The sequence below is a fragment of the Alternaria hordeiaustralica genome (genome assembly GCF_023758085.1).
Source record: "Alternaria hordeiaustralica strain BMP 2776 chromosome Unknown scaffold_3, whole genome shotgun sequence".
Classification (NCBI taxonomy): domain Eukaryota; kingdom Fungi; phylum Ascomycota; class Dothideomycetes; order Pleosporales; family Pleosporaceae; genus Alternaria; species Alternaria hordeiaustralica.
In genome coordinates this window covers 1,492,321-1,513,696 of record NW_026056775.1, presented here as the reverse complement: position 1 = coordinate 1,513,696, position 21,376 = coordinate 1,492,321, and the positions used below count along the sequence as shown (strand labels likewise).

General features: G+C 51.9%; 11 protein-coding genes across 11 annotated transcripts; 9 read left to right on the top strand and 2 right to left on the bottom strand.

Annotated features, from left to right (window-relative positions):
* Positions 1-123: 123 nt before the first annotated feature.
* On the top strand, positions 124-762 carry J4E84_002652 (uncharacterized protein; the record flags this gene model as incomplete). Its single annotated transcript, XM_049385273.1, has 2 exons — positions 124-127; positions 254-762. The coding sequence occupies 2 exons, from the start codon at positions 124-126 to the stop codon at positions 760-762; spliced, it is 513 nt and encodes a 170-aa protein (XP_049247296.1).
* Positions 763-3,041: 2,279 nt separating this feature from the next.
* Positions 3,042-5,672, bottom strand: J4E84_002651 (uncharacterized protein; the record flags this gene model as incomplete). Its single annotated transcript, XM_049385272.1, has 3 exons — positions 3,042-3,781; positions 3,832-5,497; positions 5,553-5,672. 3 exons carry the CDS (start codon positions 5,670-5,672, stop codon positions 3,042-3,044), a joined length of 2,526 nt encoding a protein of 841 aa, XP_049247295.1.
* A 419-nt stretch (positions 5,673-6,091) lies between these two features.
* On the top strand, positions 6,092-7,417 carry J4E84_002650 (uncharacterized protein; the record flags this gene model as incomplete). Its single annotated transcript, XM_049385271.1, has 1 exon — positions 6,092-7,417. The coding sequence occupies one exon, from the start codon at positions 6,092-6,094 to the stop codon at positions 7,415-7,417; it is 1,326 nt and encodes a 441-aa protein (XP_049247294.1).
* A 144-nt stretch (positions 7,418-7,561) lies between these two features.
* J4E84_002649 (uncharacterized protein) lies at positions 7,562-8,131 on the top strand (the record flags this gene model as incomplete). The annotated part of the gene is made up of 2 exons (XM_049385270.1): positions 7,562-7,604; positions 7,653-8,131. 2 exons carry the CDS (start codon positions 7,562-7,564, stop codon positions 8,129-8,131), a joined length of 522 nt encoding a protein of 173 aa, XP_049247293.1.
* A 233-nt stretch (positions 8,132-8,364) lies between these two features.
* Positions 8,365-9,451, top strand: J4E84_002648 (uncharacterized protein; the record flags this gene model as incomplete). Its single annotated transcript, XM_049385269.1, has 2 exons — positions 8,365-8,429; positions 8,482-9,451. The coding sequence occupies 2 exons, from the start codon at positions 8,365-8,367 to the stop codon at positions 9,449-9,451; spliced, it is 1,035 nt and encodes a 344-aa protein (XP_049247292.1).
* A 1,443-nt stretch (positions 9,452-10,894) lies between these two features.
* On the top strand, positions 10,895-12,379 carry J4E84_002647 (uncharacterized protein; the record flags this gene model as incomplete). The annotated part of the gene is made up of 1 exon (XM_049385268.1): positions 10,895-12,379. The coding sequence occupies one exon, from the start codon at positions 10,895-10,897 to the stop codon at positions 12,377-12,379; it is 1,485 nt and encodes a 494-aa protein (XP_049247291.1).
* A 486-nt stretch (positions 12,380-12,865) lies between these two features.
* J4E84_002646 (uncharacterized protein) lies at positions 12,866-13,500 on the top strand (the record flags this gene model as incomplete). Its single annotated transcript, XM_049385267.1, has 2 exons — positions 12,866-13,181; positions 13,241-13,500. 2 exons carry the CDS (start codon positions 12,866-12,868, stop codon positions 13,498-13,500), a joined length of 576 nt encoding a protein of 191 aa, XP_049247290.1.
* Positions 13,501-14,852: 1,352 nt separating this feature from the next.
* On the top strand, positions 14,853-15,580 carry CYP3_1 (Peptidyl-prolyl cis-trans isomerase H; the record flags this gene model as incomplete). The annotated part of the gene is made up of 2 exons (XM_049385266.1): positions 14,853-15,319; positions 15,373-15,580. 2 exons carry the CDS (start codon positions 14,853-14,855, stop codon positions 15,578-15,580), a joined length of 675 nt encoding a protein of 224 aa, XP_049247289.1.
* Positions 15,581-15,798: 218 nt separating this feature from the next.
* On the bottom strand, positions 15,799-17,278 carry J4E84_002644 (uncharacterized protein; the record flags this gene model as incomplete). Its single annotated transcript, XM_049385265.1, has 2 exons — positions 15,799-16,050; positions 16,109-17,278. The coding sequence occupies 2 exons, from the start codon at positions 17,276-17,278 to the stop codon at positions 15,799-15,801; spliced, it is 1,422 nt and encodes a 473-aa protein (XP_049247288.1).
* Positions 17,279-17,878: 600 nt separating this feature from the next.
* On the top strand, positions 17,879-18,462 carry J4E84_002643 (uncharacterized protein; the record flags this gene model as incomplete). Its single annotated transcript, XM_049385264.1, has 2 exons — positions 17,879-17,954; positions 18,005-18,462. 2 exons carry the CDS (start codon positions 17,879-17,881, stop codon positions 18,460-18,462), a joined length of 534 nt encoding a protein of 177 aa, XP_049247287.1.
* A 722-nt stretch (positions 18,463-19,184) lies between these two features.
* Positions 19,185-20,203, top strand: J4E84_002642 (uncharacterized protein; the record flags this gene model as incomplete). The annotated part of the gene is made up of 3 exons (XM_049385263.1): positions 19,185-19,574; positions 19,641-19,944; positions 19,992-20,203. The coding sequence occupies 3 exons, from the start codon at positions 19,185-19,187 to the stop codon at positions 20,201-20,203; spliced, it is 906 nt and encodes a 301-aa protein (XP_049247286.1).
* Positions 20,204-21,376: the final 1,173 nt, after the last annotated feature.

Here is a 21,376-nt window from a genome sequence, read left to right as displayed (position 1 = left end):
CCACGCACTCAGCCACCTCACTTCCAACCAGCTCAGCACCCCTTCTGTACCCTAATCAGCATCACCAGAGCCACGTTTCCATCAGACCAACGAACCAAAAGATACTCCCGCGGCAATCCAAACATGTGTACCGGTGTTCGTCCCCAAACATGTCCAAAATGCCACAAAAAAGGCCCCACACGCAAGCCCTACACCCAGATACTGCCAAACATAGTTCTGTGCGCAGCGTCTCGGGCACGAGCATTGGATACAGGCCGCGCCGCCACCCAATGTAAAAATCCACTGTTGACGGACGCTTTCAAACTGCTGCACGACGATTGTGAAGAGTGTAAATTTTTATTCAACCGAAAGGCCGAATCTGTGCGAATGAAAGCGCAGTTGAAGAAGGCGCTGGAAGAATCTGAGGAAGAGAGGAGGAAGGAGGCCGCAATGGAGAAGAAGATCAAGGAGAAAGAGCGAGAGGAAAAGCGAAAAGCTGACGAGCAGAAAGCTGAAAGGCTTAAGCTTGCGAAGGAAAGACTAAAGCTGGAGAAAAGCAAATGGAAGGGTACTGATCCTGCTAAGTTGAGTACATCGTTCTTTCCATCGACTACACCGTTCCTTCCAACGCAGGAAGCTCAAGATAGAGCTAAGGCGGCTGCTGAGAAGATTCCGAAAAAGACGAGGGGAGCTGTGGCGAAGACTCCGAAGAAGACTAAGAAAGTCACCACCAAGGCTGATGAGGCGATGTATATGAGTGCAGTCAATCAACATCGGAAATAGGCTGCTGAGGCTAGTGCTAAGGATAGGAATGCAGGATAGGAGGCTTGTGATAGGTAGATGCGGATATTTACATAGGGATGCGTCGGATTACTGCGCATGTATGTTACTTCAAAGTTGGAAAACGGGGTTAGCGATAAATGAGAACTACTAGTAACACTTTCCATCCGACTTTATGAGTAACAATTATAAACCCATTACCCATCAATTTCCCACGCGCCTGAAACAAAAGTGTCCCCTGCAACCGACCACGGATCTACCTCCACACCCGCATTCCGCTCGAACCGTCCCCTCTGTTTCTCTTCCATCGTTGTGACGGTGAACAACAACCACGAGGGCCGCGCACTGAACCCGGAGGCGCAACCCATCTAGACCTCTTCTGCACCGACCACGGATCTACATCCACACCCACACCCATAATCCGCTCGAACCGTCTCCTCTCCTCTATATACACCTCGTTCTTCCAACTTGTCTCCCAAGCCTTGCGCAAATATGCTCTCGTTTCTTTGATGAATTGCACCCGGGTCTGACGTCTTGGGAATTTTTTCGCATTCCCATCCGCATCCGCATTCTCCAGGACGATGCGTCCAGCCGACGCGAGTAGGTAGTATGACTTCTGGCACGGAAAACAGCAGGGTCGGTATGTGAAGGTGGGAAACCAGTTAACTCCAGGTTCTCTGCCGGGTTTGTGGAATTCGCCTTGCACAATGTATTGGAGGACGTGGAATACATCTGCGTAGATGGTAGACAGCTCCTCAAATAGCTGCTCCGAACTTCTTCGACGGGCATTTTCGGAAGAAGAGAGCTGATTGAGCTGAGTGAGTAGGCAGCGGGCGATGGTGATGTGGAAGTGATAGGAATGTTCTTTTACTTCGTCCCAAACGGCGCGAATATATGGAGGAAGACGTCGTTCATCGAAACGCGTCTGGAGATTGGACAGACGGTCAATTACGCTGATACCTTTTGTGCAGGCGGCTACGCAAGCCAAGTCATTCTTGGCATGCTCAGCGTCATCAGCGCGTTCTCTGTGTATCGAAAGCTCGGTAAGGAGAACATGAGCATCGGGCCAGTATGGTTGTTTGACGATTTGCATCGTGTCTTGTAGAAGATCCTCATGGGTGCAGCCTTCAATCGTGATACGGGCGCAGCCACGGATGCCATCTCGTATGGGTTGTAATAGCTGTTCTTGTGTACGCCGTGAAGGAACCTCGCAATTTCCTTCCTCATCAGTGTTCGGACCTGCGTTCAGTGTGACGCGTAACCTCACCCCGCTATCTGGTACTTTCGTGTGGCCATGGTGCATCCTTTCAATCTCCAATCTCTTGCAGAATTTGCTCAAGTCCGACAACAGCATCACTATCCTGGTTGTCAAGGAGCGAGAGGAGCGAGAGGATTGAAGAAACCGACCGAGCTGAAAGACGAGGTGCATCTCACAATGCGGGAAGACCTTTGGCTCTTCTTCGCTCAAACTGGGGTGCGGCTCAGGTATGCAGCCACCAGTGTGGCTTATGGAAAAGATGTGGATCGGTTGGCTGGGCCCGTGGAACCAGTCTTGTATATTGGCATTCTGAACCTCGACGCACACGAAAATGTCACTGTTTGACAGGAAAGGCTTTGCTTCATCATAAATCTGCTTGTTTGCGAGGAGTATATTAATGCCAAGATGTCGCCGCTTTACTATGGGTGCCCCCGCATGCAGGTTTGAGTATTCGTGGATAGTGTAGGGAGTTGTTGGACAGCTATCGAAGCCTAGCGCAAATTCGTAGACATTGTCTCGTAGCTCGCGTGGTAGACCAAGAAGGCGGAAAGGCTGATTGGTGAGGTGAGTGTTCATGATGCTTGGCATGGATTGTGGTGTAGGAAGGTAGGAGCGTTCAAGGCGCTGAGGTTTACTTGTACACGACTGGCAGTGGCGGCTCGCTTCCACCGCATGTGTCTAGCGCATCGAGACAGAGTCATTCCACTTAGCTCAGACTGCTGCCTGGGCTTACGCAATCACCAACAACGATAAGGCGTGAAAGTCGTAAAGTATTATAGTATTGACAAGGGCGTTGCGCAAACTCGTGGCATTCGCCTCTCGGACCGAATCCAGATAATACGCCAATAGGATAACCGCACTGAAGCGCTACAATACATGCCTAGGCAAGCAAGTTTATAACCGTCCCATCCTGATACCCCTCAACGCCAGAATGTCCGCTCGCCGGCATGACCATCAGTGTGCGTCGCAAAGTCCAGATCCATCGTTGGCCGAACCAACGGCTTGTGTCAATCGGTGACAATTCTTACTCAACGCCCTCGACTTTCCTCAGAAATTCCCTGACACGGCCAACCTCCACACCCTCGCCTTCTTCGCTGTCCAGAGCCGCCACCAGGCCTTCGAGACACTCTTCAATCCTGTTCTCTTCTACCTTTGTGCATAGACTGACGACCTTGCGGTACATCATCTCAAGTTGCCCGTCCTTCTCTTTCAGCATCTTACTCCGTTTGAGTAGTGCACCGTTCGCGTTCGTGTAGGTGTGTAGTCGTTGTTGGAGGACGGAGGCGGCGGGGAGTTGCTGGACTGCATAGGCCTGATATTGTGGCTGATGCGATACCTGTTTGAGCGTTGCGGGATCCAGTGGAATGGTTGTCGACAGATAGGGGGCTCCATCTGATGCGCGGCAATCCAGATGGTCGCCTGCTTGCCGGAGCTCGTAAGGCAAGTCGTCTTCCTTGATGAGCATGCCAGCACCTTCCGCATCGGCGTATCCTATCCTCTTCTTCTCGTGCAAATCGATGTCCCCTGCATTGACAGAAAGCATATGCCGTTGTGGCTCAAGCCAACGCTTCAGATTCGATATCCGCTTAGCGCGATCTTGTCGTAAACGTAACCGAGCACGTAGTGACTCTAGCCTTTGTTGCTCCTGCTTCTGTTGAGTAGATAGTTGGGTGATCAGCTCATTTGTTTGATCTATGGTGTCTTGTTTCAGACGCGCTTCTTGCGTGAACTGCATTGAAGCAGACTGGAGGATACCGTTCATCACTGTGATCGTATTAGCGGGATTCTCGTAATAGATACGAATTCAAACTTACAGGGTTGTATCTCTCGGCTGGTCTCTTCGACCTTGCTCAAGGGCGCCTTGCCCTTGCTGGGGCTGTTTGCGGCGATTATGACTTCGCCGTCGCCGAGATCGCTGCCAACACCAAAGTCGATCGGTCTCGTGCCTTTGTGATTGGGTATGGTCGGATCCGCCTGAACTTCCATGAGCTGAGAGATAATGTTGCGATTGCCTATCCTTGCTGCTAGGTTGAGTGCTGTATTGCCGGCTTTGTCGCGTGCGTTGACCATCTCTTGCATAAACCTCATCAATCCTATTGGTTTCGGGTAGTTGCTGGTGTCGTGGAAAGAAGGCACCTGGTTGGCGCCAATGTTGCTGCGTACGAGATACTCAAGAAGTGCCTCGAGGTAGTACTTGCTGGAGGCCGCACGCCCTTTTATGGCACAGGTCACCGCGATGTGATGCAGTATCGTCCGTCCCTGGGAGTCGCGGAGTTCGATAAGTGGCGCCAGGATCTCGAGCGTTTCTGGGAAGCAGCTGTGGTCCAGGCTGTTGTTGACGGAGACTGCACTCATTAGTGGTGTTTGACCTGAGGCATTTCCTCTGAACATGTTCGCTCCTTTGGAAACCAATAGCCTCATCAACGAAACTCGGGCCAGTGTCGCGGCCCAATGTAGAGCTGTATTTGAGGTGTTGTCAATTGGCATGTCTAGATCTGCGCCAGAGAGGTGAAGGATGGCTGGATGGTTCGTGAAGTCTGTCCTAGTCTGATCCGCGAATAGATCCGTAAGCATGGCTTGCTTCTCTTCGTTGTGCTTAGTGTCGGGGTGCGGTAGAGGTGGCAGGGCCGAGGGAACCTCGCCATCGGGAAGTGCAATGCGCTGTCCTGTCTGGTGTTGGTAGAAGCTCTCGCTTGGTTCTGTCGGCGAGCCAAGATCGCGCATAGACATGTCTGCGCCGTTGGGTTGTGAGTAGGATTCGTCTTGGGATGTTCGCATGCGCTTCCTTGGTGGCTCTTGCGGGTCTTCAAGGCCTGTGCCATATGCTGAGTCGGTGTGTCCGTTCTGCCCGCTGAAACTACGCTCTGATGCTACGCTCTGTTGGCTGCTGGTGCGGAACGATTCTTGGCTGGCGAGGGGTCCTTGTGACGGCCGCGCCATGCTTCTCCGGCCCTGCGAGGAGGAAGCGGGTCGCGGTGCGGGTGAGTTGAGTCGCGCGACCTTGTTCATGGCGGCAAGTGCGCTGGTGGCTGTCGAGGAGATGTTGCTGAAAAAGGTACCGCCGACACTCTGGCTAGTAGTGCGGCCGTCCATGCTCTGGGTGTAGAAGCGCTTCCTGTTTGCTGCCATGGCCTGCTCTTTGGTGGGCGTCTCGATGCCCTGACCCTGTCCCTGATTGCCATCGACGCTGACATCGTAGTCCAGCAGCGGTCGCAAGACATCCTCGACACCGTACTGGCGACAAAACTCTCGTCCGCGGCGGTAGCAGATCCATGTACCCTGGTACTTGCCGTAGCCGCCCTGGACCTTTTCGTGTTCGCCGTTCAGTATTTCCTTCTCGAGGACCTTGGTGCGCTTTCCTTTGTCAACGCCAGCCACCTTGAGGATCTGGGTGGCATTGAGCCAGCCGTCAGAGCGTCGGCGCATAACAGCGACCCGATTGACTTCCATTTCGTAGACAGAGACGCCCGAGTAAACAGCCTAGATTGTCAGCGATCCCGTGCGACTGCGCAAGTGCGGTGGTGGTGGTGCATACGGTGTATATCTGGGGCTTCTCCATGGCGTGCTGCTGGTAGCCGTTCATGTCGGAAAAGGACCGGTTGAAGCCAGCGGGCGCAGCCATGAGTCCCTGGCTGTGGGGAGAGTTGGCGTACATGGCCGACTGGGGCGGCGAACCTGCGGGAAAGGATAGCGACGTGCGCGCGACTTGCATTATGTCAGCGCAGTGCTGGCGGGCGTGGTGATGGTGACTGTACGGGTCAAACGATCATGGGGGCAGGCGCGGACAGAGGCTGGGCGCAGCGTGGGCAGGTGCAGTCGGGGTGCGCAGCCGTGGGCCGTAAGCGGAAGCCTCGGTGAAGGGTGCGATGGGCGATAGGCGATATGCGCCGTATCAGGACTCGATGTCGATATGCGGGTGGGCGGGGGGTGAATGTGCCGTCGCTCGTGGAGACTCTAGAGGAGTGGAGATTCCAGAGGTCGCGTCTACGCGTCGCGGCCAATCAGCCGCCGCCCGAGTTTCCATGCCCAGAGCACGGCCACGACCCGTCTGCTACCTTCCGGCTCGTCTCCCGCATGCCTACGCCATTCCAGCAGAGCGCGTCACGTCTGCGGCCAGTCCATCTGCTGCGTGCCCTGCTGCGTGAGGCTTCGTACCTGCCCGATGTGACAGCCCGCACCTACTTCCGCCGCTACATCGTCAGCCGATTCAAGGCGTATCAGCCCAAGCAAAATGCGACGGCTTCCTTCGACGTCCAGGCCGTCGAGAAGTACAGGCACAGGAGCTTCAAGAGGCGGCAGATAGCCATCATCAATGAGCGCACACGACCAATGCTCCGGAAAGGGCAGAAGGGCCTGAACTTCCTGCGCCGGGCCAACCTGGGCGAGATACCATGTCTGCAGAAGGTCCTGTTCTTCGCCTATGGGCGCATGGGAAGGAGGAAGTACATCTTGCTGGAGAGGTTGCTGACGCCAGACCACATCATGGACGGGGGCGCACTCGCAACGCCCGTCGACCCAGGGCAGGCACCGCTGCAGAAGCTTTATTACAGCAATAAGCGCTATCTGCAATATTTCGATGCGCCCAAAGCCGCCTCCAAGACCGAGTATACCATCAACGTCTCTAGCCGCTACTCCCGATTGCGCGCCGTCCTCAAGTCGCAGTACCAGAAGGGTATCTCCATACACCGAGGGATCAAGCGTCCAGCCATGAAGACGCCTATCAACAATGCCTGGGAGCGACCTATGCCGATCAAGCGCGCGGTCAACAACGTCCGACGCTGGTATGCCGAGACTATGACGAGAATACTTCCTCCACTACCGACCGAAGAGTGGGACAACATAAATGCCATGGTTGTTGGGGACCGAAAGATCGATTTGGTTAGACGCAGAGGCCGCGCTTCAGTATTGAGTGCTGAGCCAGTCATAGAAGACGACTTCTTCGCCCACACAGTAGAAGCAGGCATTGCCTTAGACAAGCCCAGCAGGGCAGACATGCCTGCAGGCGTGCAGCGACCGCATACCATCAACCCTAGGTTCATGAAGCGCATGTATACAAAGCTCCTCACGCTCTGCTGCAAGGTCGACTACGACGACGAGCAGAAGCGATGGAAAGCAACCTGGGGCGAACCTATGAAGTACATCAAACCCAGCCTCTACAACGTCCCTACCGATGAAACGCTCTTTGCGGGTGTTGATGCTACAGGCAAGATCCCGAAGACGCCCAAGAAGCATCTGCTGGAGAAATCACAGCATGTCCAGCCACGGAATGCCGAGGGCGAATACATGCGTTTTCCCTTCTTTGCCGAACGGCTTCCAGAGGAGCACCCAATACGCAGGGAATTGGATGAATGGAAGAGGAAACGTGCTGCCGCGAGAGGACAAAAACGGGAAGTGTCGTAGCCCTTGAGGCGGGGCACTAAGTACATACATACCCCACAAACTTGGAACGCGGTTAGTAGGGCGCGCCTTACATGTACATAAAGTAGGCAGCACCCCGCAACCTACCTTGACCACAGTGCATTGAGCAAAGTTTTGACAAGCACAATGGCATCTTTAAGCGCAACAATTCGCCACGCGACCCGTGAAGGTAGAGTATCCCCAGCCTACAGTAAAAGCCTACTAACAGCCCGTGCAGATGTTCCTACCATCCTAGCCCTTATCAAAGAGCTTGCGCTCTACGAAAACGCCAGTGACAAGGTTGACTCAACTGAAGAAATCCTCACGCGCACCCTCGCACACTACGATCCCTCCACATCGACCTTCTCCGAAGGCTTCGCCCGTACACTCCTCCTCAGCGACCCTGACGGCACGGTAGCAGGCATGGCTCTGTACTTCTACAACTATAGCACATGGACAGGCGTGCCCGGCATCTACTTGGAAGACCTGTTCGTCAAGGAGAGCTACAGGAAGAAGGGCTATGGCAAGAGACTTCTTAAGGAGCTCGCTGGAGAGGTGCTCAAGGTCGGAGGCAGGAGGCTCGAATGGAGCTGCCTGGACTGGAATGAGCCCAGTCTGAAGTTCTACGAGAGCGAGATCATAGGGGCGCAGAGGAAGACGGCATGGGTAGGCTTGCGTGTGGATGGCGACGCATTGGAGAAGCTTGCAAAATCGTAAGGGCAAAGAGTCGGAATTCATCGCATGCTCTCTGAAACATGACTCTGATTGTTGTTTGCTCTTGGTTGCCCTGTACTGCATGAAGGAGCGTTCACGTGAACACGCGCTCCAGGTCCGTGCGCTACAATCGTCACCTCTGTCTTACTCCAGTGGCCGTGCCCGCGCTCTTGCCTTGTCCGATCTGAATAATCCACCTCTGCAGTCTTCTCCTACCTGTAAATTGCAACACCATCATGGCACGCCCACCATACATGGTTGAATCATACGAGACAGTGAAGTGGTGGGAGACACTATGCAGGTAAGTTATCAAGAGTGAGATGCAATTGGTGAATGATACTAATTCCCTCCAGGTTGTTGCGACTTGAACGGAAGAAGGACACGCTCGACGATTACCAACAACTTGTCGGTCGCCATGACGGCCTCCAAGATCTCATGCACGTCATCGCAGAAGCCGACGGTTCTCCAGCGCCCACCATGGACTTCATCAAGTCGAACTTGGGCCTAGCGCGAGACTTTGTCGAGGAGTTTGGGAAAGCTACCGAGCTGTACAACATCGCAGTGTGTCGCGTTATCGGACCTGCCATGTACACGACACTGCCACGTGAAATCCGCGACATGGTCTACGAGTACCTGACCCCACACCAACTCGATATCACTCTCCGGCCTTGCTATCCTTGCGCAGAATCAGATCTACTGCACGTAGTCGACTACGCAAATCGCGGGTATCTCGATTACGATCTATACTTTGCGCCACAACCTCGCTCACAGGACGACTGGCTTTGCCCTGAACATTATTGGCGAGACAACGTGATCAGTCCCGGAGTAGCTCACGAGCTTATGGAAGCCTGGTATCGAAATAGCACCTTCAACATGTGGGCAGACTGGATCTGCGAAGGATGGCCGGCCGAATGGCTGAACTCGTTGCTCAACAACGATCGTTTTGGGGCCAGGCTGCGACCTCGTGAGATGATCACGAAGTTCGCCTTCGAAGTTCAATTCAGCTATGGATCAGCAGAAATAGACTCACATTGGCAAAAGAGCCTATTGGAAGCTCTCGACAGCTTGTTTTCACTCAAGGAAGCGACGCAGATAGATATCAGCGTGAGATGTGGGTCCCGGGAAGATCCGATGGCAGCGCTAAGAGCATTCCTTGTTCTCATACGTCCTGCCTTTCTACGTCTACGAAAGGTGGGCTATCGGTGCACGATCAAAACCGTCAGACGAAAGCCCAACCCTTTTAGTAGAGTTATTGGCGAATGGGTGCAAGAGCTCGAGACGGAGGTTAAGGGAACTGACAACGCGGGTCTGATCGGTGTCTAGGATGGTGAGCAGTGCGCTGGGATGAGCACAATTTGAGGTGCATGCTCAGTAGCTTCTCGATGTATCAGCTTTTCAGGGTCATCATGTTCCGCGAGAATCTACGACCACGGAGTGAGTGCACACTGGTTAGAGGCTGGGATAGTGCACTATTTGGACATCACATCCAGGGTAGCAGCAAGACTTTGCTCTATATGGGGATTTTACGATGGCGACAAAACCATTATCTAGCACAAATTCACCAATATCCAAGAGGTTACGCTTTCCATCTCTCTCCTTGCTCTACTACGCTAGGCTACCTAATCTAACAGGATTAGCCCAGCTTACGTCTACCTCTGAGCCCCCATCGTCAGCGATCATCGACGGCAAACTCACTCATCAAAAAAACATCGACTGTCTAACTTTCTGCCTTCGGATTTCGGATTCCATCGCTAGCCGGCCCGAGATGAATGGAGTTATCGGGGGGCTCGGAAGTCTTGGGCCGTAGAAGGACCGACCCGTCAGTATCGATCAAGATGAGTACGCGTGGATCATGACGGCAACTCAAACGATGAACAGTGTGCGAATGTAGTTTCGCAAGACGGAATCTGGTGGGCTGTGCATACACAGCACATCTCTCCAAGTAGGAAGATGCGGGAGTGGATGAAGTAAAAGTGCGCGCTAATTTCAACATGACGGACACATCCACTGTAGGAAGGATCTTCATTCTACGACCATATTCACGAGATACCATAGCAAAAGTAGCGGCCACTACCCATTCATAACAACAAGTTACAAGGTAGGGGGTATCTTTACCTAGAGTGTTCGCCATAATACCCAATCTACGAGTTTCCTCGTGGTAGCCAGCCGGACTTTGCACCGCACCATCGCACGACATGCGGTTGATTAGTTTAAGACTTTCCCATTCGAGCCGATGACAAAGAAAGAGGCGGCTTAGAGGGCATGTCAGGTTCCACAAAATTCAGCCACGAGCTGAAAACTCCAAAAACCACAAGGATTGGGGTCACACACTCCGCTTCGGAAACATCACCGGTCCGAAGCCGATCAATTGTAGATTAACGGGGAACTTACTTACCTTTCTTAGGCATAGCAAGTCGAATGGAACATAGAAGCCTCACTACTGAATCGAGTCAGCTATGCTGACCACTTACTTGATTGCGCTGTCCTTGCGAATAACCTATTTCGGACAGGTAGGACCTTGTGTGCTAGCAAGGTAACACACGGCTGAGCATGTACTGACAGACAGAAGGTAACGGCCCTTCTGGTCGGATTCGGACGCTGACACACTTCCACGGCTGGGATTCAGGCCTCATGGATAGGTTCAAGAATACCTGCACGCGTAGACATGGGGTAGTCAGTATATATGAGGAAGCTGCTCATCGATGTTAAGACACCACCAACGAACATCTCAGCTTCCAAATCTCCACCACAATCGTTACCGCCAGCATGCATTCTCAGTTCATTTCTCCCCGGATCGGGAAGAGTGCCATGCTCCTCCTGCTCTCCTCCTACCTTTCGAGCTACGCATTTGCGACTGCAGTCCCCGAATCCGTCGACGTTGCCGTGATAGGCGCAGGACTTTCCGGTTTGACCGCAGCGCGAGACCTTCTCCACGGCGGCAAATCCGTTATCGTACTCGAGGCCAGAGACCGCGTCGGCGGCAAAGTCTATAACCACCCACTGAAGAATGGGGGCGTCACGGAAGTGGGCGCCGAGTTCGTCGGCCCAACTCAAGACAAAGTACTGGAGATGATTTCCGACTTGGGACTCCAGACATTCGACACGTACAGCGAAGGGAAATCCATCTTGTGGAGGAACGGCACTCGGACGGCTTACACTCCTGATCCGGCACTTGGTGGTTCACCGCCAGTGGACATGGCGTCTCTTCCTCTGGTTGCCAGTGCGCAGAAGCAATTGGATGACTGGGCAGCTGAAGTCAACACGAGTGCACCCTGGACGCATCCGAAGGCCAAGGATCTTGACAGCATGACATTCCAGCAGTACATCGATCAGGCAGCACCCCACGCGGACGCCGCCCTTGTCTTGACCACAGCCAGCAAGGCCATCTGGGCTGCGGAGCCACGAGAACTCTCAGTCCTATACGTCGTCGCATACATCGCAGCAGGCGGAAACGAGACAAACGTGGGAACACTTGCTCGACTGATTGGCATCCAAGGCGGAGCTCAAGAGAAGCGAGTCGTAGGTGGAACAGGACTCATCCCAGAGAGACTCGCCGAGAAGGTCGGACACGAACACATCGTTATGAACGCCGCCGTATCAACCGTCACCAAGACATCCAACGGCTACAAAGTAGTCTCCCGAGCAGGCACCGTCCACGCAAAGCAAGTCGTCCTCGCCATGGCGCCTCCCCTCCTCCGTCAAATCACTTTCTCACCCGCCCTCCCCACCGCCCGCCAACAGCTCAACCAAGCCATGAAGATGCCATCCATCGGCAAAGGCATCCCCATCTACCCCACCCCCTTCTGGCGCAAAACCGAAGGCCTAAACGCCCAAGTCATCTCCGACAACGGTTCCACACGTGTAACCTTCGACTCCACACCCGAAGACAGCAAATTCGGCGCCCTCCTCGGCTTCCTCCTCGGCGACGAAATGCGCGCGCTCGACGCCCTCACCCCAGCCCAGTGCGAAGAGAAGATCCTGTCAGACTACGTGCGGTATTTCGGCGAGGAAGCAAAGACCAACACGGAGTTTGTGTTGCAGCGCTGGGATTTGGAGGAGTGGTCCAGAGGAGGACCTGTGGCGGTTGCTCCGCCGAATGTGCTCACAAAGTATGGTCAGGCGCTGACGATGAGGGCCGAGGGGTTGCATTTTGCGGGCACGGAGACGAGTCCGTATTGGACTGGGTATATGGACGGAGCTATCCGGAGTGGAGAGCGTGTTGCTAAGGAGATTATGGGAATGGGGTACTGAGACTTGCGAGGATTGGGGTAGTAGTCATGGTGGTGGTAGTGGTAGTACATCTTGATCTTGCTGTTCGAATTTGTAATTAGAACCGCTACTTCTGTCTCCAGATCATCTCTAGTAAAGCAAATGGGATACTCTTTCCAGCAAGACGGTATCTTGTCATATTTCGGGTCGCCGGAAAGCAAGAGTTCTAGGTTCTTGGTTCCCAGCGCCATATCCGGGGAAGGGTGTTCGTGATCGACAGGCCCGCGCGGAATATACTTTCAGTAGCTGGGGTTGCTAACCTGCGAATTGCTTACCTTGACGCCAGATCGACATGTCACGGTGAGCCTCGGCTCCACCGTACACCATGAGGTTTGTGTATAACAGGAAGCTGTAGGATGCGGTATTTGCTTTTTTATCATTTCAGCATCATTCGGACTCGTGTTTCGCTCTTACCATCTCATACCCGCTTCAGATCATTGATTCAATCGCAAGATACTCACCGACATCATGCACTTCTCACTTCCCCTCCTTCTCCTCCCCGCCATTGCGTTCTGCGCGCCTGTTGCGGAAATCTTGCCTACGGCGCAGGATGTGATTCAGTCGGTGGTCAACATCCACAGCGCTGTTCTCGAACTTGATCAGAAAGTGCAAACTTTTCAGGGTGGTTCTTTCGAGACCGCCTTTGTAGAAGGCAAAGAAGTGCTCGCGGGCGTAGCGAAGATCCACGAAGTAAACCGCGAAGGGTTCCGACGAGCAACCCTGGCTCTACCGCCATTCTCCATCAAGGATACTACCGATCTGATCAACACCGTCGTAGCAACTGGTAGGTCATCATCACGGCCCTTCCTGCACAGACAGAATGCTAACACTCACCGTGAGCAGTCAACGTCAGCATCCCGAACGCGACCAAGCACCTCCAAGAGAAAGAACCCGTGTTCAAGGCGAACGGCTTCTCAGCCGTCGTTATCGCCAGTCTGGCGCTGTTGGAATTCGACCACGACACGTTCAGCGCGGCAGCAGCGAAGAACTTCAACCTTGCTACTCCGAAGCCGAAGTTGGACGAGGGCATCGCGGCGGCAGCGAACATCCACAAGGTTATCCAGGATACTATTGTGTTCTACACTGTAAACGCGGTCGTGTAGAAGGGAGGATTGTATCTCAGGTGGTGTACAGCGGTGTAATGTCCGTTCATGATAGGTGCCACGCATGTGCGCTCCGTAGGAAGTCGCGTCCGTATCAATACAAACACGTGCCCGATGTATCCGCCTGCGTCTGCACCTGCACCTGCACATGCACATGCACATGCACATGCGGAAAAAAGTAAACATGCCACCAATAACGTATTAGAGTGACCTTAATATATTAATATAATTCTAGTTTTATTTACTAAGGCGCTAGTCTAGAAGTAGATTTTTTCTTCTATAACGCTACCTACCTATATAAATAGTAAATATTATAAAGCTATAAAATTAACTTATAATACTTTTTTTCTACTTCTACTTTTACTAAAATTACTTACTATAGTAATTAATTAATATATTTACTAATACTATTTACTACTTAAGTTCTTTTACTTATTTAAAGAAAATTTTCTTAATAAGCGTAAGCTATAGCTACGCTAAAAATAGCTTTTAAAGTAGTATCTTTAGCCTTATAAGCTTATTAGTATAGAACTTAAAAAAGCTAAAAACTAAAAAAGATATTAGTAACTTTATACTATTACTTAAGTAAATTATATACTATTATTAAGCTACTTAAATATAAACTAAGCTACTTTTACTTTAAGCTTATAAAGTATTTACTAGCTTTTTTATATATATATAGCTACTACTAATAGCTTCTTAGTAAATAAAGCTTTATAGTAAATTATATTAAGTTTAAAATTTAGAATAAAAACTAAGAAAGTAAAATAAGTTACTTAGTTATTAGTAAAAATAAAAAAATAGTATTTAAAAAAATTTTAGAAGTTTAAAGCGTTTATAATTATAATAAAGAAATAAAAATAGTAGTAAATACACTTTTATAAATATATTATTAAGCTTTAACTCTAGTTTTATAGTATAAGCTATCTCTACTTTATAAGCTATTATAATAACTTATTATATATTTATTATAAAGTTATTTTTAGCTACTATAAGTATATATAAAAATAACTACTTTAGATAAATAGCCTAGTAAACTACTATTACTAAATATCTTCTTCTCTAATATATATAACTAAAGTACGCAGAAAGACTTCTTAGGCTTAAGCGCAAAAGACAGAGAAGACCACGTATTAGAGTGATCGCCCACTAACCTTGTTTCTCTCCACAGTCTAGATGCCGCTAGCTCTCCCGTAGCGCTCCATGCCATCATCCATTGTCAGCCTCAGCCCCAACTTTTCGGCCTCTGTGATCTCCAGACTTCCCTGCTGCACATCACCACTCTTGCTAAATTAACAACACATCCACGTTACACTCGCCCCACGACAACCCCCCCAGCGAAATTCCTCACAATGGGTATCTGCGGCAGCAAAGAGAAAGCGGGCGAGTCAACCGAAATGGCGCGGCCCTCACAGTCACAAAACGCAGCCTCGATTGCGCAAACCCAGCAAAACATCCCCGTCGCCAATGAAGGCCCGACCGTAAAACCGCGCCGCTCCCCCGACAACCCCATTGTCTACTTTGACATTGCAATCGGCGGCAAGCCAGCCGGCCGCGTGCAAATGGAATTGTTCCTCGACGTTGTCCCTGCGACATCAGAGAACTTCCGCCAGTTCTGCACAGGCGAGGCGAAGCGCGGCGGCGGGTACAAGGGCAGTACTTTCCACCGCGTTATTCCCAACTTCATGATACAGGGAGGCGATTTCATGAACGGCGATGGTACGGGGAGTGCGAGTATCTTTGGGGGCGACTCGTTTGATGATGAGAATTTTGAGTTGAGGCATACGCATCCTGGGCTGTTGAGTATGGCGAACTCTGGGTACGTTGACCTTTGTGTGGGGTAATAGGTTGACTTTACTGATATTCCCACAGTCCTAACACCAACGGTTCTCAGTTCTTCATTCTGACTGCTGCGACGCCGCATCTTGATCGCAAGCACGTCGTATTCGGGGAGGTGCTAGATGGTATGGATGTCATAAGGAAGATCGAGGCGACGAGGACTGGACCGGGTGATAAGCCATTGAGCGATGTCGTGATCGCTGGATCAGGGCAGTTGTCAGGCGCAAAGCCATTGGCCTAGGAGGTGATGAGTGAGTGGAGGTAATAAAAGCAGGTCGATTCGCGGTACATAGGTAGGTCATGGAACCGTAATGATAATGTAATACATCTTTGCAACACACTGCAACTTCGATTCACTCAGCTCTCTACAGTGCCTCATAATGTTGTTGTTCTTCGTTCTTATACTAATGTAGACTGCAGCGCACCTGTTGAGTTTCTTCTTCGTACAAGGTACCCCTGCTATTGCACCAGCTCGCCCAGCTCCGCCATCTGGATCCGCATAGCTTCCTCCTCCCAGAACTCCGCCAGCTGCTCAGCTCCCCTCCTACCACCCCACTGTCGCCCGCCTTGGTCCATATCGCCTTCGACTCCGTCCATGAGGCGCCGAAAGCAGCTCTTGAACTTGGGCTCGTTGAAGTGGTGGTAGGGATGGTCCGGATTGAGCCATGCTGAACAGATATAGCAGAAATGTGTTTGGCACTGCGCGCAGGTCTGCAGAGATACGAAGTCAGTATGTTTGTCATATGCATGTTATGAGGTCAGAACTTACCATATGATTGCAGCCATAACCTTTCTGGCAGGGTACAGAGCAGTACGGGCATGGTGTGGTGTTCTTCATGATGAAATTGAGCGATGCTTGATCGTCCTCGGTGAGCTCTGTGACATTGCGTGGCTCGCAGCGTACGAAGTCTCCGTGCCACGATGCTAGGCAGATGACACAAAAGGCAAGGGTGCAATCTTCGCAGACCTGCAACCGCTCCATACCTCGTACGCCGACTCCACGCTTTTCCGGGCCGCTTTCGGTCTGGGTCTCCTGTGGTTGAGCTGGGCCCTCGTCGTCTGCTTCAGAGTCCGAATCGTCCATCTGCGTTACGTCCGTAATCTTAGGGTATTTGTCAGACCGCATAGCGCCTTGACACCATTTGCGCGGACAATATACGATGTTCGGGTCGGATTCGATCTTCTTCTTCCGCTTGATCTTCGCGTATCGCTCGACCTGGTCGCGTGATATAGGGATTTGTAACAGCTCCTTGGGTGAAAGTAGCCGGTCCTTCTTCTTCCCACTACTACCGCACTCCGTGGACATGCATTTGATGTTATTGACGTTGCCCTCTGTTATACAGCTGTCGTAGTATTCTTGCAGGCAGTTGATGCAGAAAACATGGCTACAGCGGGCCATGCGGTAGCAGGCAGATCCCTTCTTCGGCTCGAGACAGACTCCACAATCGAATGTGTCTTTGTCAAACAGCTCCTTCTTCATCCGCCGACTATAGTCAACCAGCTCCTTCTGCATGGACGAGGGTAGCGTGAGGTCTTCCAAGCCAAAGGCATTCTCGGCCTGTTCTTGGAGAGAGCTGATGTACGAGAAGAGTATGGAACCCCCTCCATACTCCTCCCAAAGTGTCTTCGCTTCGGTTGTCAGTCGGGCCTGTAGATCCTCGCGGATCCATGAAGGCGAAGTCGACAGTCGAATTACAGGCGGTAGATGTTCGGGGTATTCGGCAGGCAGTATAATTTCGAGACGCAGCGGAGGTAGGTATGGGAGTCGTTCGACATCTTGCTGTGGCGCAAAGGTGATAGGTAGAGGCTTGGCGGGTGCGACGAGCAGTTCGAGAGTGGCCGAGTACGGATCGCTATCGTTGATGACCAGCTCCGGGTAGATGGACTGCAGCGTGCTGAGCTCTTCGGCGCGCTCGTCTTCCAGGTTGAACTCGGTCATAGCGGCAGATGTTAGGAATGCCGCGTTTCTATCGGCGAGCGGGTTGTATATGAAAGTGGCGGCGGCGGAGAGAGGGCGGAGATAAGTCGAATGCGGTCGCAACAAAGTGTGAAAAGGGCGTGGCGACTCTCTTCTATCGATAGCGCATAAAGGCAAAAGCCCCCTTGAAGAGGCCCATTGTGAGTCAGGCGCTGACTGCAATCACTGCGACTCCATAGAGGCTTTCAAGAGCCAGGCCGTTGCAGCAGACGCGAGCATGTATGCAGCACAATCCCATCACCGAGGCATCTCGCATGCCAAGGCCGGCAGGGTACCGCCGGGATTGCGCCGTCATGGACACGGCATGCGCACCCTTCACTCTTGACACGCTGCACCTCCCACGTGAAGTTGCTATGGAGGCCCCTCCGCTTGCGTCGCTGTCCTTGACGCATGTCCACTATGTTGGTCTCATCTACTGACAGCCAGAGTCGCTGCTAATCCGCCCAGAATCCCGCCGACCGCGTCTCCTACCTCTGCGCATGGCTTGCGCTTGTGCCCCAGGGACTGTGCGTCGTTTATGCGACGCTGATATGGTCAAATCGCGAGATTGAGATATTCCTCATGTTTGCTGGCCAAATGGCGTGTGAAGCGCTCAACTGGGTTCTGAAGAGATACATCAAAGAAGAGCGGCCGCGGGGTAATGTTGGCAAAGTATATCATGTGAACGTAGTACTGATAATTTTACAGAAATGCATGGAAAGGGCTACGGAATGCCCTCCTCGCATGCCCAGTTCGTCTCCTTCTTCTCCGTCACCCTAGGCCTGTTTCTCCTCTTTCGGCACGTCCCACACCCGACCGAAACCCACACCCCCTTCTCTTTCGGCGGCCGCGTCCTCCTTTCGCTTCTAGCAATGGTTTGCGCAGGAGCTGTAGCAGCAAGCAGGATATACTTGAGCTACCATACACCAAAGCAAGTTGTCGTCGGGTGTGCCGCCGGCGCCCTCTTCGCTCTAGCTTGGTTCGGCTTCACAACCTTCCTGCGGAAGGCCGGCTGGATAAACTGGGCTCTCGAGACCTGGGTCTTGAGGACGTTGCGCGTGCGAGATCTCGTAGTACAAGAAGATCTCGTTGATTCTGGCTGGGCACGCTGGGAAGACCGTAGGAAACGACAGATCTTCCAAGTCCAGGGTAAGAAAAGCAGGTGAGCTCTGAAATCTTTGTATATATTACTACGGTACGAGGCTGTCGTAATCGTATCCGCTTGTCAATACTCAAATAGATGTGTAGCGCAACACAAAACAAGATTGGCGACTAGGCCGGCTTTCAAGCCTCTCGACATTCTTAGCTCCCGTGCGCCGTCCAGAACTCCAGAGCTTCTTTCCGCGGAGTCACTTTCGTTCGTTCAACACCTCAGCCTCCAGACAGGCATGTCCCTAGTACCAATCACAGATCATCGTCATGACATCTGTAACAGCCACCAACGTCAGGCTAGTCGTGGCTTCAGCCGTGTGCAACGGCATATTCTTGCTCTTCCAACACTTCGAAACCTATCATCCCCCGTGCTGCCTTAACAAAAGACTCATCTCCAGTCAGCCGTGGCTGAAGTTTGCCGTTCACAAGCGATGATCCCCACAGTTAATGGTTCGGGCTATATGTGGACCCTTGACGTGCATCTTCCGTCACAATCGTCATGCTGCCGTCGCCGTGCCGTTGGCTATGACAAACCCGTCAATCCGAATGATTGACCGCTATAGTATAACGGCGGCCGTAATTCCTTTTAGGTCGTCTTTTAGGTCGGGTTTCCCCAACTTAGGCGTCCATGTCGTAACTGTCGTCCCTCATCACTATTTTTTGTACTCTGTTTTGCGGATACCTTTGTCGATATATTCATCCCCAGTAATCTCTAATCCGACTTCATCTTCCGACGATGCCACGCATGAACACCTACCGCGAGCCCAAGCCCCCACCGCACCGTTCCCGCAGCCACCAAAGAAGCCAAAGCCAAAGCGAAAACAGCAGTCCCCTCCCACGCAATGAATCAAACTACGACGTACCCGCCCCGGAACCCAAGAAACATCTCAGCAATCTGGAAGGGCACCTCGTCGCAGCGAGTGGAGAGTTTGTCGGCACATTCATGTTTCTCTACTTTGCTTTTGCCGGTCAGCTCATGATCATCAACCAAGCAAGTGACCGGTCGATTCTGAATGGGTTTGCGAGCAGTCAGCAGAACATCTTTATTGCTTTGGTGTATGGCTTCAGTTTGCTGGTCAATGTCTGGGCGTTCTTTCGGATTAGCGGGGGGTTGTTCAATCCGGCGGTATGTACCCTCCCAGTATCCTCCAGGATACGCGTTGAAATGTCGATGATACTAACATATCTCCAGGTTACCGTCGGCATGGTAGTTGCCGGTCAACTCCCCTTCATCCGATCCCTCTTTCTCGTTCCCGCCCAGCTACTCGCATGCATGTGCGCGGGTGGAATCGTCCAGGCTATGTTTCCTGGAGACATTAGTGCTGTCAATACTTCGCTGTCTCAGGACACGTCTATCGCCCAGGGAGTTTTCATCGAGATGTTTATGACAGCTGAACTCGTCTTCGTCGTGCTCATGCTAGCTGCGGAGAAGAGCAAATCAACATTTCTTGCACCCATAGGCATCGGACTGGCGCTATTTGTAGCCATGATGGGCGGTACGTTCTCCGTTTCGCTTTTGGGGTACTGAGCTGACAAGTACTAGGTGTATACTTCACTGGCGGATCGCTCAACCCCGCGCGCAGTTTCGGTCCAGCTGTTGCTTCAGCATCGTTCGTCGGATACCACTGGATCTACTGGGTTGGTCCTTTGCTTGGTGCGCTCCTTGCTTCGGCGTACTACCGCTTCGTTAAGCACTTCAATTACGAGCAGGCGAACCCGGGACAGGACTCTTCGGGTGGTCACTTCTCTGCGTGAGTGAGCTAGGCAGCTGTATGAGGAACATTTACGCCAAATGGATGAGGTGCCTAGCATATCATGCTATTTGGGCAGTACGAAATGGGTAGATTTGGGATTGTGGGAATTCGAACACACAGCGAGGAGTTACGGAAAAGGTCTGGAACAACTATACATATATTGGAGCGGGCGTTGACCCAGCGATGCATACGCTTCCTTTTGAACTACGAACTAACCTTTTGTCTTTCGTGCAATCAGTCATAGACGAAAGGCGATTCGAGTATTCACGATATTCTAGCAGCGTCATTTAACAGTAAAGGTGATTCCTATTACTTGCGATAGCTTTGTGATAGCTAGTTACCTGATATTGAGAACGTTGAGCATGGGATATATACAGTATGGCTCTTCCGCGGATAGAGAACGCCGAATGCTGACCAAGCGCGGGGTCGTTCGATGCATCAATAAGAAAACACGGCTGACGCCTGTCGTACATTGCGTCTTCATACTACATTGTAATGTAAAGAATTCAACATTAAAGAACGAAAGAAAAGCTGAGTGTTGATGAAAATCAGACGGGAGACTCTGGCGAAGGCTGTCCGCGATCAGGGAAAAGGAACGAAACAGCATACGCTGCGAAGGAAGTACAAGGGGGAATGGCGGTAACAAGCCCGCCCTGTATCGAGGCTTTTTGCACAAGCGCAACAATGCAGAGGCATATCCCGGCGAACATTAAGGTAACCAGCATATATCTGATCCGAGGTCAGTACGACGCTTGCTCTAATGTTATCCGAGGAGGCTTACAGGCTATCAAGCTTCACTCGACGGGTCTGATACCGAAGGTACATCATCGTCGCAATGGACCAAATGCCAAAGATGCTGTCCGTAGAAATCAGTAAAACCCAGCGAAGATAGGACAGTGGATACATACGCCCAAGAGAAGCTCGGCTGAACCGCTGCGTCGTTGCGCATGATGAACCACAGTACACTCGTCACGCCCATCAACGGGCCCAACATCTGACCCGCCATGGTCACCATATATCCGATAGCGAAGAACGCCATCGTGCCTATACTAGCGAAAGGAACGCGTATAGGGAACCCAGGAGGCGGGTTCGCCGTGAAAATGCCGTAGGTGTTCTGGACTGGGTACGGGGCTAGCGCTATCTGGTTGTCCATCGCTGCCACGGGTACGACCAA